The sequence below is a fragment of the Neopelma chrysocephalum genome, unplaced genomic scaffold (assembly GCF_003984885.1).
Source record: "Neopelma chrysocephalum unplaced genomic scaffold, ASM398488v2 Primary Assembly neopelma1_97390, whole genome shotgun sequence".
NCBI classification, from domain to species: Eukaryota; Metazoa; Chordata; class Aves; order Passeriformes; family Pipridae; genus Neopelma; species Neopelma chrysocephalum.
Window position 1 is genome coordinate 693,596 of NW_020926031.1, and position 13,258 is coordinate 706,853.

The 13,258-nt window shown below is 43.4% G+C and overlaps 1 protein-coding gene across 2 annotated transcripts in view; it reads right to left on the reverse strand.

Moving 5' to 3' along the window:
* SUFU (SUFU negative regulator of hedgehog signaling) overlaps window positions 1-13,258 on the reverse strand; it is a 97,892-nt gene that overhangs the window by 44,809 nt on the left and 39,825 nt on the right. For both annotated transcript variants that reach the window (XM_027672470.1, XM_027672471.1), the window contains exon 4: window positions 1,586-1,728. In XM_027672470.1, coding sequence (XP_027528271.1) covers window positions 1,586-1,728 — 143 coding nt within the window. The remainder of the gene's footprint in view (window positions 1-1,585; window positions 1,729-13,258) is intronic.

Genomic DNA, 13,258 nt, shown 5'->3' on the forward strand with positions numbered 1-13,258 from the left:
TGTTTTATCAGAAAATAGGAAAACTAACAACTGGAGAGCAGCAAGCAGAAGTGCACAACGTGCCTCTGCTGCAAGCACATATCTGCACTGATAGAGATCTCTGTGGAAAACCATCAACGTCAGCATGTACCCAGCTCTGCACGCCCTACCTCCCCTGCCCCTTGCAGAGCTCACTTTCTCAGGATCCAGCCCTTGGAGATGCATTTAATCCCCACCCTTCTCCCAGGCTTCCTCCATCAACAGCCTGAATCACCCTTGCTTCAGGACACCCCTCCCTGGGCCTTCACTCAATAATTACACACAAACAACAAGATTCTAAACAGGAAATTATTTTGTGTTCATTCTTTGCTTTTTGCAATCATTTATCCTCATGGGTCAAAATAAATCCATAACAACAAGCATCAAACAAAGGGGAAAACCAGGTCAACTGTATGTGTTGTGGAAGATTAGAGTCCAAGGGCCTCAGGATGAAGCAAGTTGAATGTCCTTTGATCCAGGACAGCTGGGCACTAAAGAAGAGATAAGGACTAATGCAGCACAAACTGGAGAGTCAGCCAGGAATTGCCCTGCTTAGCTTGGCACTCTGCCTCTCCTTCCAGGTCCCACAACTCACCTTTCATTAATTAATCAATCCCACACCTATCTCTTTCTTGTTGATAAAACACAGACTTTTGGGCACCTCAGAAAACTCGGGAAATTCTCTGCTCTTGCACAGCAGTTGCCTTGTGCAGGTTTGTGGTAACAGAGGTTTGTCTTACATATTGCAAACTACAACCAAAGACAAATGGGAGCAACTTGAAGCTTAAATTGTAAAACACAGACACTTGCATTTTCCCACAGGATGGAAGCTTTTCCACCAAGCAGGGAGAAATCAGCAGTTGGCATAAACTCTTCCACTAAGGTTATTAACTCCATATGCAATTTAAAAGTATCCAAAGTAGCCTCTTATCTAAGAGACATCGCTGAGAAGAAGGACTTTGGGAAAGCAAGCAAACCTGTTTGGCCACAGAAGCTCCTCACACTGAACAGCAGGGTTAACTCACAAGGGATTTTTTAAAATGTTTTGTTTGTAAAGCAAACCTGAACATTTTTTAAACCGTAGATCAATGCAGAAAAACTCAGTCTCTAAAGAATCTTTGTGCCAATGCTGCCATTAAGTACTGCTAGAGCAGCTCCAAGCTCTTCCTTTTCTGGAACTCAAACGAACAGATCAGTTACTGATACTACCATAGAATCAATTTGAATTTATCTTTACACTAGTTTTTAAAAGTGTTTTGCTTAACATTTTTTTCCTACGCTTACATCTGAAATATCAGAGCAGTAATCTAATATTCATTTCCAGGTGGGGTGTAAATCTTCTCCCTATCTCAAGACCTCTGTCTTGAGAACTACATGTGCCATTGCTCAGTCCTGGTAAAATGCTTACAGAATATCTCCAGAGTAACAGCTCAAAGATGAGATCCACAGTAATCAAATAAGGAAGAAAGCTGGAAGACAGGATAATAAACATCTAACTTATCACAGCTCAATGCAAGGTTAGCTGCATTCCATGCCCAGGAGGTGGCAGTCAGAGCCAGAGTCATACCTGTAGGAAAGTAACGACCCCAAAAGGAGTCTGCACCGGCTGCATCTGAGGGTCTTCTGTCAGTAACATATGCTGGATTCTAGATTCACTGTTGTCCAAAGGGCTATGCCACGATACATGGTCACCGCTGCAGAAGGTGTTTTCTGCAAGGAAGAGGAACAAGAAATATTTAGTCTGTGAAGTCTGTTAGAATATTCCATCTGTTGGCATCTGCTCCTGACCACTGTCAGGCAGGGACCCCAAGCTGGGCCCAGGACAGTCACTGGTGGCTATTCACAGGGACTGGCTCCAGCCAGCTCTGCTGAGTCTCTGAGTCACCTGAAGCAGGAGTGGAGTCTCATTGAGCCATCTGAATTCAAGCACTGTGAATTGACCACTCTTGAGTCCTGTGGCAAAAATTAGTGTCCTACCTTGATATTAAGCCCAACATAGGAATACCAACAAATAAAATTAGTCTGTCTCTCATTTACTATTAGTCTCCTTTTGTAAGAGGGCACAGAGAGTCAGTAGGCCATACTGGGTGCCCATGGGACAGTGATTCATACTTAATTTGCAGCTCTAATTTGCCACTGAGAAAATATTCTGAAATGTGAATTAAACACAAATACTACTCTGCTATATCTAATAAAAATCCATATTCTGCTGACCAAATTGTGATGGCCTAAGTCAAAATCACTGTCTCTCCCAATTGTCTGGTGGCTTTGGTGCAGAATAATTAATATACTCCTTCTTTCTCAAACAGTGAGAAAACTAGTAGGCTATAAATTTCACTCTATGTCTGCATCAAAACAAAGACCCAGATATTATCCTTCCTTCTTCATGACTGTAAGCTTTCCTTTCTTTTCCTCCTCTCCTACTCAGAAAGACAAAACCTCAGATAATCCCATGTTCCACAGCTAGTGCATGCCAGAAGGCACACCAGAACCCATCTGTGTAATGCTACCCCATCACAGGAAAGGTTAATGCTTGCTTTCTGAGTGAACTAGAAGTAAAACAACCAGCCACGACCATGTTCACACCAATTAAAGCACATTCCATTTGCATACAGTTTCCAGAGCATGTGTGCAGTAATGCTGCCCAGCCTTGTTCTCGGGTCTTGTGCTTGCCCTGCTCCAAGTACAGCTTTTATGACACATACAAATAAACAGCCTGGAATCCATATTCTGCTTCTGTAGTGCTCCAGGGATGTACAGAGTACTGCCCATCTTCCTCCAAAGTCAGTGGCAGGCACAGTGCCCCTCTCCCTGACCAAACTCGATGAAGGCAGTTTAAGCTGCTGTCCTTACTGTGGTCTCTCCCAAGGCCACACTTACAGGACAGTGGGAAAGGAGGCCTTGCCCACCAGAGGAAGACTAGGACTTCCACTGCAGACTGGAAAATGTTAGTGGTTATTTGAGTTGTTGTCTGTCAAGACTGGGGCATCTTTCATGCTACTGACTAGGATCCAATTCAAAGAAATGCTCTCTGCCTTGCAGCTACGAGCAGATGTGGTTCTGGATCTTCACCTAACCTTCCCACACCACATGCCGATAGGACATCTCTTAAATAACTACAGGACTTATCTGAGAATCCATGGCAACTTCTGCAGCAGCAAGAGACAAACAGCATTTGCCAGTAATTGCAGCTTTATTCCCAGTCACATTAAACAACACACACTGAGGAATTGGGTGCTTGCACACCACCCATCGTGCATCAGCACTGCCACAACCGTGCGCACGCACTTGTGCAAGGGCAGCAAGGGCAGGATGCTTTGAGGGAGCCCTCAGCAGCAGGCAGGTAAACTAAGTAGAGTTCTCTCGGAGTTGCTGTGGTTAAAAATACTCGCAGTTGTCTCCCTGATGAGCCAGCTCATGCTCACCCACTCCTGAGTGTAATGCAGCGCGTCCTGGACAACTCAGAGTGTCTCCACTGGGTGTCCCCATTGGTGTGGGTTTGAACATTTACTATATATGTATTTTCAGATGAATTTCCCGGACAGCTCATTTGATTAAGAATTTAAATAAACTCTAAATACCATAAGAAACTTGGCCTGAAAAATGAGGCATGTAACAGAAGTGTTGTGATAAGTAAGGGAATGTTTTCCTCAGTTAAAATTAGGAAAGAAAGAAAACATAGTGAATACAAGCTCCTTGAAAGAAAGAGTTTATCGATATGTACACTAAATTACACGCTTTCAGCTCTGTGACTGAAAGGACTGGTTCAGATATTACTTTACTTTTAGAGTTGAGGAAATATAAGCAGATAAATGAAAATATGATTTTTTTTTTCCAGTATCAAAATCAGATTAAAGAAACAGTACTTAGAATGTTGGATCTTGCAATATTTTCCAAGTTATGTGGAAATGTGACTGATTAATTTTTTTTTAAATGATAAAAGCCTCTCAGTCACAGTTTTCAGGAACGAAACAAAGCCACAAAGAGCTTATTCTTGGGCCCTGTCTTTATACTACAACATTTTGCCCATCAAATGCTCACACAATTCTATGCTGATCGATCGCTGCTTGGTGCTGCTTCTGCTGGGAAAGCCCAGCCCGTTTAGAGCAGGTTTTCAAATGCAAATGTCTCTGCTGGAAACCCACCTGTTTATGTCCATGTGAACGCTGAACACTTACAAAATCTCCCTCTCCTTTGCATGCACAGGAACACCACAAAATTCACACTGACTACTCAATTAAATCACACACAAAAAAAATTCTGCAAATAACACGAAGCCAAATTGAAACCTGTGAGAGTGCAAGAAATTTGGAATTACAGTCTGGAATTCAGCTTTCCACTTGCGGCATTGTCGCCCATGGGGAATGTAAGATTAGCTCTTGTACAGAGGCCATTGCAGCACTGCGAACAGCCTGAAATGCAGGACTTACAGCCACAGAAACTAAGAAGTTACAGAAACAAAGGACTAGATAACCACTTTCTATTGCCTCATGCTGGAAACAGGGACAAGAATCCTCCCATACCACCTTTCACACTCACGTTTTCAAAACAGAACAATCAAAATATTTTCAAGTACTTAAGTTTTAAACAATGTTTTAGCTAGAAAATCTTGAAGTTTTGATAGATGATTCCTCCAAAGTAAATTTATAATGAAATTTGCGTCTTACAAATGTTGAATTAGAACTTAAAACATCCTGATAAATCCTCAAAGTCATCACAGCACAGATGGATGTGGAAAAGTCTCCTGTGGTTTTTGTACCTTTCTATCATTTGCAGTGCTATCAATAGCACACTGTACAACCTGCCTTTCATCCACAACATGTACCATGTGCTAGTATTTGTGACATGGACACAGGTGTTTTCATAACACCAGGAGGTGGGTAGGCACAGGATACCTTCACTCATCTCAGGTACGTGAGGAGCACAAACACCTTGCAAGGAGCAACACACTTCAGGCAGATTTGGCTAAAGATAGCTCCTTTTGTTCCCAAAAATGCATCCCCACATCTTCCCTACCATGCAGAGTGACTGGAGAAACAGCCTGCCATCTCCAAACTGATTTCCGAGATCTCTGCTTTGCTCTGCTATGAACCCAGCACCTGTGGCACAGTTTCTTACTGAAGCATAACAGATGTTAAGAAAGTCCTTTTGTACTGTATTTATTAATGAGACGAAATGCATTTGCATCCAGCATCCAGGAAAAGCTGAGATGGCCTTCAGTGTTTGCTGTGAAGAATGATGGGCTTCTACTGAACAAGCACCTTCTCTACTGTTCCAAAAAGGAAATGATCGGCCTGGGAGCAGCAAATGCTCAGACTGGTGTCATTTGCTGCTGCAGATTTCTGCTTCTTTGAACTTCTGTGTTATCTGAATCCACAGCAAAGCCAAAAAGAGATGTGACGTTCAAGGAAATAACTGTATATAATGGAAGGAGTTTGATGTATTTATGTAATAAATAGCAAGCTTCAAAGCAGCTGGTGTGTTCCCATGCTCAGGAGCAAGGTTGGAGAAGACTTCTATGAGCAGGAGAACTAGGGACACTCTTCTCTGCAGATGGACCCATCATTGCCTAAGGAGGAAGGAGCTCTGACTAAAATTTTTACTGCATCTGTGGCATGCACAAGAGGACCCTATCTAGGTTCACTTATGTCTAAGGTCCAGTGTGACACACCTCCACTCTTCTCCACTGTAGGGGCAACAGTGTTTTCACTTGTCTGCTCATTTTTACAATCCTTTAAACACCAAGTCTCTCCAAGAGCTCTACCACTCTGTTAGTCTGACACTGGCCAACAGGTTCAAACACCATTAGGGTGGCACAGTCAATTTTGGAGGCATGAGAACACCATGACTGCATAAGCCTCATCTTAGATGAACACAGCAAAAACAACAGTCATCAGAAAAAGTACCAGGACATGACCAGGGAATTATTAAATCCGTAGGACAGGTGCCAAGGCACAGAAATGATCTAGCCACCAACAAGAGAAATTAAATAGCCAGGGAACTGAAAGAAAATATGTTAAAAATTTAAATCCAAATTATTTTAGTGTATGGATAAATTGGCAAATCCTCAGGAGCAAACTAAGGCTCTGATTTACTGCATACAAGCTGACTGCTGCTGAATACTTCTGTCTCATGGTAAACTTGAGGTGGTTACATGTTCTCTCCATGGAAGGAAGACCTAAGCTACCTTATCTGCCCCAGGAAAAATTCATTCCCTTCAGCAGTTACCATGGGAGCATGGGATGTGTTGTAAATACACAGGCTTGCTCACAGTATCCTCTGGAACATTCATACCCTTCCTGCTTGGAAAGGGCACTAACTAGTCTCAAACCTAGCAGAGCAAGGTGACCCATCCTCATAGTTTTGAAACTGGTTCTTTTTCTGCTTGAAACTGGTTCTTTTTCTGCAAGTTTGTGTTTTAACAAAAACCACTGATTTTTCTTTCTTTCTGTTGGGGAATAGTGATTCCATGAAATCCAACTGCTTCATAGGGAAACTTGATTTCATAAGAACTTAACAAGGAATTCAGTAAAATATTTAATTTCAAACTTACTGTTTTATTTCATAATTTATAAAAGCAAATCTGAAGCCTCTCTCTAGCTCTACAAAAATGAAAAGTCTCTAAATTTGCCATAGACCAGCTTTTATACTATTCTATTATGCAAAAGCAGCATCTATAAGACACTTATACTAGACCACTCTGTTCAGCTACCCATATTTTGAAGTCTTTAAAACGTCATTATTAATTTTCTTTTACAGCCCACATAAAGCAGGTGAGGTTCCTTCATGCAGCAACGGTCATAATTCAGCTGCACAATCCCTCCTAACTTTACTACCCAACTGCTTTATAATGAGAACTGGGGAAATAACTCAGAAGGAACCACTGCACTATAGACTAGTAAATTTTCTTCGTCTAACTTTGCTTATGTATTTTCTCAGAGCGCATTCCTCCTCTCTCCTTTAATTTGACTAAATATAGCTGATGCCTAAAGAAATAAAACCAAGTCCTATTCTGGGCCTCAAGATGTTTTATAAACAGTGTGAGGTATGCAATCTATGCTCAAGAGGTGTTACTTAGCTCTAGACACAAACACTGACTACTTCTCACTGTATTTTCAATTTCTTTTTTAAACCTGCCAGTTGGGCACATATGGCATCCTGCTAGGGGTCCTTACTCCCTTAACTGCCACAGGGAGCAAGTTGAAAAGAATGGCAAACAGAGGGGAGCCCTGGGAGCTAACAGAGCTGCATCCAAAAGGTGGTCTTGGGCTGAAACTGGGTCAGGGAAGATCTCCAGTGAGCTGGCTACCCTGCATGCAGAGCAAATGGCAAATGGACATCTGGGAGTTAAGTATCTTCTCCTGCACTGGAAACTTAAGAAGGGAAACAAAGAGCTGATGCTGTTCTACCAGCAAGGTGACAGCAAGGGCCTTTCTCCTGTCTGTGCATGGCCTGGCATAAAGTCCCCAGACTGTCTGGCTCTGGAGCAGTTTGGACTGCACCACCCTGGTTCATCCAAAGGCCATAAACTTGCCCCTTCTGACACAGTCGCACCATGTAATTCTTTAGATAAATTTTCAAATTAGGAGCATAGATTTGCAGCCTGACTGTTCCTCTGTATCTCTTCTAAGACACCTCCTCCTTCCAAATGCCAGCTAAAACTGGCAACAGAGGGGTTAAACTGTCCTGACTAATCAGTCAGATAAAACTGCCTGCACAGTGTGTTACAGGTTAGGAGGTGATACTGCATAGAGTGGGAGAAGCCCTAAGTACATTAACTACTAAGTGTCCTTGGTTTTAGGAAAACAGCTGCTCTATTGCACTCATATCTTTCAAAATCAAGTTTTTATGTTCCTCCTGTTTCTAGGGAAAGCCAGGCCATTATTACAAGGTCACACATAATATTCAGGGATATGTGCAAAATTACACTGAAAGAAACAATCCTGTTTGTCCCCCTGAGACAGCAGGGCTACCTGGATCACCTCCTTGAGGGAGTGATGTTGCTTAGCTATGCTAGCACAACACTGGGCAATTCTCTGCTACCTTGATCTAAAAATTAAAACCCCAATAAATTTGCATGTGGCACTGGGGATGCTGGCACGCAAACAAGATGACCACATCCCTCACACGAGCCAGACCTACATTATCTGCATCACTCAGCAGCTTGAAAATTCGCTGCTCTAAGGGGTACAAACATGCATTTTGTATTCGACTGAGACATCTCAGCTAAACTGCAAGCAGCGAGTCACAGATGTCAGCCTGCATAACTCAGAGAAATTCTGTATTTAAGGGCAAAGGAGGATTTTAACTCCATGACTTATGGGTGCAGGAATGTTAAAAAGGCCCCCAGTGACTTCCTGACCAGCATGACAGTGATGCAGCCAGACGTTTAAATTGAACGCAGCTTATCCAATACTTACAGAAACAACGTAATTTATTGCATTGCCATTACCCCATGCACAGTCTGGATAATTTATTATATAAATGTATTTTCTCCAACACATTTTTAATCTTCAGTCTGGCTTTGTTAAAATAAGTAATCTGGCAATCTGTCGCAAGTAAGATTTGATACTGTTTTTCAGTACCATTTTGCACACTGAACAGCTAGAATTAATTGTGAGAAACTAGGGGCAAACACAAGAGTCCAATGCTGAAATGTATTAACTATATTTTTCACCAGAGCTACTTAATGTATTTCTAACTAGCTCAATAATGGCTATAAGCATGCATGCAAAGATGGTAGCTATAATAAATAGATACAAGAGCTAAAGATGAAAGTTGTGTTTAAAAATCTCACAGTAATACTGTTATTGCAACTCATTAAATAGATGCAAATTTTTAAAAAACAGAATATAAAAGGAGACGACTTTATTCAGACTCATTTGCCAGCCACATTAAATTATGATAATTAATGCTAAATTCAGTCTGTCTACTTAGTTTCCTAACCTAATAATTGGGATATAATCTGTGGGGCCCACTGGCAGTTAGTTTAAAATTTTGTTTTCAAGTCAAGATGAACATGTTTTAAGAATATACAAGGAATTAGCAGAATCCAAGCCATGATGTATTTGCTTTACATTTAAAAAACACTTTTCCTCCCTGTTTTTCTTTTTCAGTTGTTTTGCTGCCTCATATCTCCTGCCTGGGAAACAGGAACTGCCCCAGCCCTGGCACTCCAAAGAGTTGCAAATTCACACACTGCTGCTGCCTGATGCAGACATGCAGCATAGACAAGATGCCTTAGGAAGAATTAAATCCCTGGAGTACAATTAAACAATAGCTCCGCTGCAGGGATTCAAATTGGGCTTTTAGAAACAAGGGGCCTAGGCAAAAGGTTCTTTCAAAAAAAAAATAGCAGGGTAAAACCCAGATTATCACTACTGTAAGGACTGCTTGACCTCTGAGGTTTGAAGACAGTTTCAAAACTGCAGAGAAGTGTGATGCAAATTTTTTTTAAAAAAATTGCTTAGGAGGTTGAAAGTATAAAATTGGTTACTGCACAGCTCCAGGGTGTTAAATCTGGAAAATTATCAGGCCTACCAAAAAGCCCCACCAATTTATGCAAACGCATAAAAACTTATTTGATCACTTAATTCTCCTGGACTGAAAACCCAATGAAGAGCCTTCCACACCTACCCAGCATGACAAGGTGATTCCTCACTTCTGTGTGCCCTGCTCAGAGCCATCACCTTACTACTGGCAGTGTGATGGTGGAAAATGTGTCTCACTGTACTGCAGCTTCCACTGATGGAGTTGCAAATAATACTTGTCTTATCACAAAGTAGATCCCAGGCACCCAGATGCCTCATGTGACATTGCAGAGTACAATATTTTAGCCAAAAAAAAAAAAAGCTTCTGTACAATAACCAAATTGCTTCTAAGCCTCCTCTAAGTTCTGTTTTTCATGACATTTCTTTCCATCCCTTACACATCTGCATATCTGGCTTGCTCCTTCTCCCTGCCCATTGCTATGTGTGTACACAATTTCCATGACTGCAGACTCTGGGAATTTCTCACACAGCCTCCCAGAGAGTGACTCCCATGCCCAGGGCATGCTCCCACCCTCTGTGAGCAGTGGGCCCCCTGTCCTCTCCCTGACTCTGTACAGCCCTGCTCCGTCAGCCACTTCCTCCCACACTTCCTCTCCTCCCCACAACTTCATTCAGCTCCTCCACTCTGCTCCTCACAGCCTTCTCCAGTCCTTGCAGTCAGCACAGGCAGGAGCTGGCATCCCCTCAGTATAAGCACTGCCCAGGGCAGGATGCATCTCCCACCTAGCTTTTGCAACAACAGAGTTCTCACCTATCTGACAGATTTATGTGCCTGGCTCCCTCCCACAGGGTGGGAAAGCTGGAGGAAGGCATGGCAGCATGAAAGGACTTACCTGGCATTGCTGGGTATGGCAGAGAAAAAAAACGAACACAGATGTGAGTTGCTCCTTCTGAGCCCCACTTAAGTTTCCTCCTCCAAGCTCTTCCTCCTCTATACCCTGTTACTCAGACCCATCTCTCTTGGGTGCTGCAGGGCTGGGCTGCTTTCACCTCCTCCAGTCTTCTCCTTACCTTGTCCACCCCCCATCCCTACAACCTCAAGGGAGCAGGAGTGATGCACTTGCCAAATTCCGACCTCCAGGCCAGGACAAAGACCCTTCCACTTCTGTCCAGCTGTGCTGCCACTAGCTTTCTGCATCCTTCACCCGAATAAGATGTGCTTTGCAGTTCCCCTTCAAAGGATGGTAGTTATGTCTTCAATAGTTTCAGAAAGTGAATAGCCTGAGGATGAGGTAGAGGCCCAGGAGCAGGAAAGGATATTATACAGCAGGATCTCCTGTCAGATAAGGACTCAGCTCAAAACAGGTGTTTAATGACAGTTTATTTACAGATCATGTGGTCCTAACATGGCCAATCTGAAGAGATACTTGCCTGTCATTTAAAAACCCTATCCTGTGTTCTGAAACATGAAAGCCTGAAACTTTCCCAGCCAGGTACAACTAGAAGAAAGACTTGTACCCACCGCATTTAGCAACCTTTAGGTGTCCTCAGTGAGGGAAGAGAATTGCAGCAGGTTTTCAACCTTTTTTCCTTGTTGTTGGACTCCTACATACTTGCTCAGGTGCAGGGCTCTGAGAAGGGAGGATGCTTAGATGGACACACAAGCACCATAAGCCTGTACAGTCACTTGTGATCTTCCCCTAGATATGTATCTATAAGACATTCCTGCTGAAGAGTTTTCAAGGAGCTTGAAAGGGAACCAAAGGCAATATCCGCCTCTGAAGAACCCAAAGAACATGCAAGCATCTCCGTTTAACAGCCTTCATAACACAGACATCTGACAGAGGGACAGCTACGCTGCACTAGGGTACTATTCCTTTTAGCAAAAATTACTCAAGAAAGGGCAAGAAAGGGGAGATGGTCTGTGAGAAAACATTCACAAAGTTATCACATCATAACCCCTTCAGAAAAGAGTTCTGATTACCCAGGCATTAGTTCTGGGGCTTGTAATGGACAAAAGGGCAGAGGTCTTTGAGAGAGCAGTGCGGCATTTTTCTCAGTGGTTGATTATTTTCCCTTAAATTTTCAGGAATTTAAAGCTTGCACAGGCCAAACTTTTGTTTTACTTTGGCAAAGCAGGAGGCTGAAGGGCAGGAAACAGAGGAATTTTGCATTCACATATACTTGCATAAAACAGTTATGCATTGAGCTCTATCTACCCATTACAGTAGTATAAGAGTTGTATTTATGGTTCAAATGCAAAATGGCCAGCCTCTTTATGGTGCACCTTTTGAAAAGCCATCCCAAATATTCTGAGAAGACTCAGAACTTAAGCCCCTAATTTTAAACCAAAAAGCACAGGAGTCCACTTTTCTCAGGCTCCGGGCTGCCTGCAGTCTCTGAATATACTCTCCCAGTTTCTCTTCCCCACCAAGAACAAAATGCTTCCCCTGCTGTGCCCATTTGCTGCCTCCTGGCTTAGCAGGCTGCAGAGGATCTTTGCATCTGAGGCTTTCAGAAGACAGTCTGTAATGAGCTCCGCACACTGCCACTCTCACAGGCAGAGTGGGTTAGTCAGAAAGCACAGTTTGAGCACCACTTGCTGCACAGATCTTCAATAGAATGTGTAAAAAGGTGGATATGTAACAGTGAACCCAACTTCCAGCTCAGTCCAGTCTTCTTTGCAGTTTCATCTAACATGGGCTTGGCAGCTGTCAAGGGAAAACACAGTCCTTTTCAGAAGGCTACTCAGTACATGTAACCTTCAGACTCTCCTCTGTGCATCCCAAACAATTGCACACAGGCAGTGAGAGAGGATGCTTCTGCGACTGCGGAACAATTCCTCTGTGTTGTGGCTTTCAGCTCCTCCATAGGAGGAGGCAACACTGTTCTCTGCAGAAGCTTTTAACTACTAAAGCGGCTGCTTCCGTTTCCCAGGAAAGGCCGGGTGGGACAAAGACCTCATATATAAGAGGCCAAAGGACCTCACACCAGCAGGAGGGGGAGTTTTCTGCCTTCCCCACGCTGTTTCCTTTGTCCTGAATTCCTCTTTCAGTACAGGGGACAGAGCCTTTGTCCGAGATTGGGCTGACCACGTGCAGCTTCTCCCCTGCCTCCTTATCCCAGGATTAACAGATGCTCTTCATAACAGGGCTTGCTGGTCTCCATCATGTGGATTCCTCCTCACTCTCCTGCAGCAGGGAGGCTCCAGGCAGGATGGAGAAAAGGCTTCTTCCTGCAGAGAGCTCTGCTCCCCTCCAGTTTGGGCAGAAAGCATCAGCAAGATCAGTCCTGATCCTGAACTGCAGCCACTCCAGATGAACACCTGCTAAGGGCCAGCACCCCGGCATCCCAGGCTGTGGGGCCTGCTGGCTGTCCCTCTGCCTCTTTGGCTGCTGCAGCCCTGCACAGAGATGCCTCACACAGCTTCCTCCAGGCCGCTGTGCCAGCTTCTTTCCCCCCTCTCCCAGTAGCAGCCCAGGTGCAATGTGAAAGCTAAACCAACTTGTGCACTTATAAGTGTAACCGTGTATCAGAGTTAAAAGTCTTGCTGCTCTATCCCTGACATTTAGGAGCAGAGTCAGGGCACATGGACTGATGCAAAGCATAGAGAGACAAGACATCTTTTTGACTCCCCCACCCCCCTTTTTTTTCTCCCTTTCTCTTTTTTTTTTTTAACAAACCAACTGAATGAACTGTACTAGACAGCTGAAAAACAACCAGCCAAGTTCAGTTCCCAGGCAGGAACA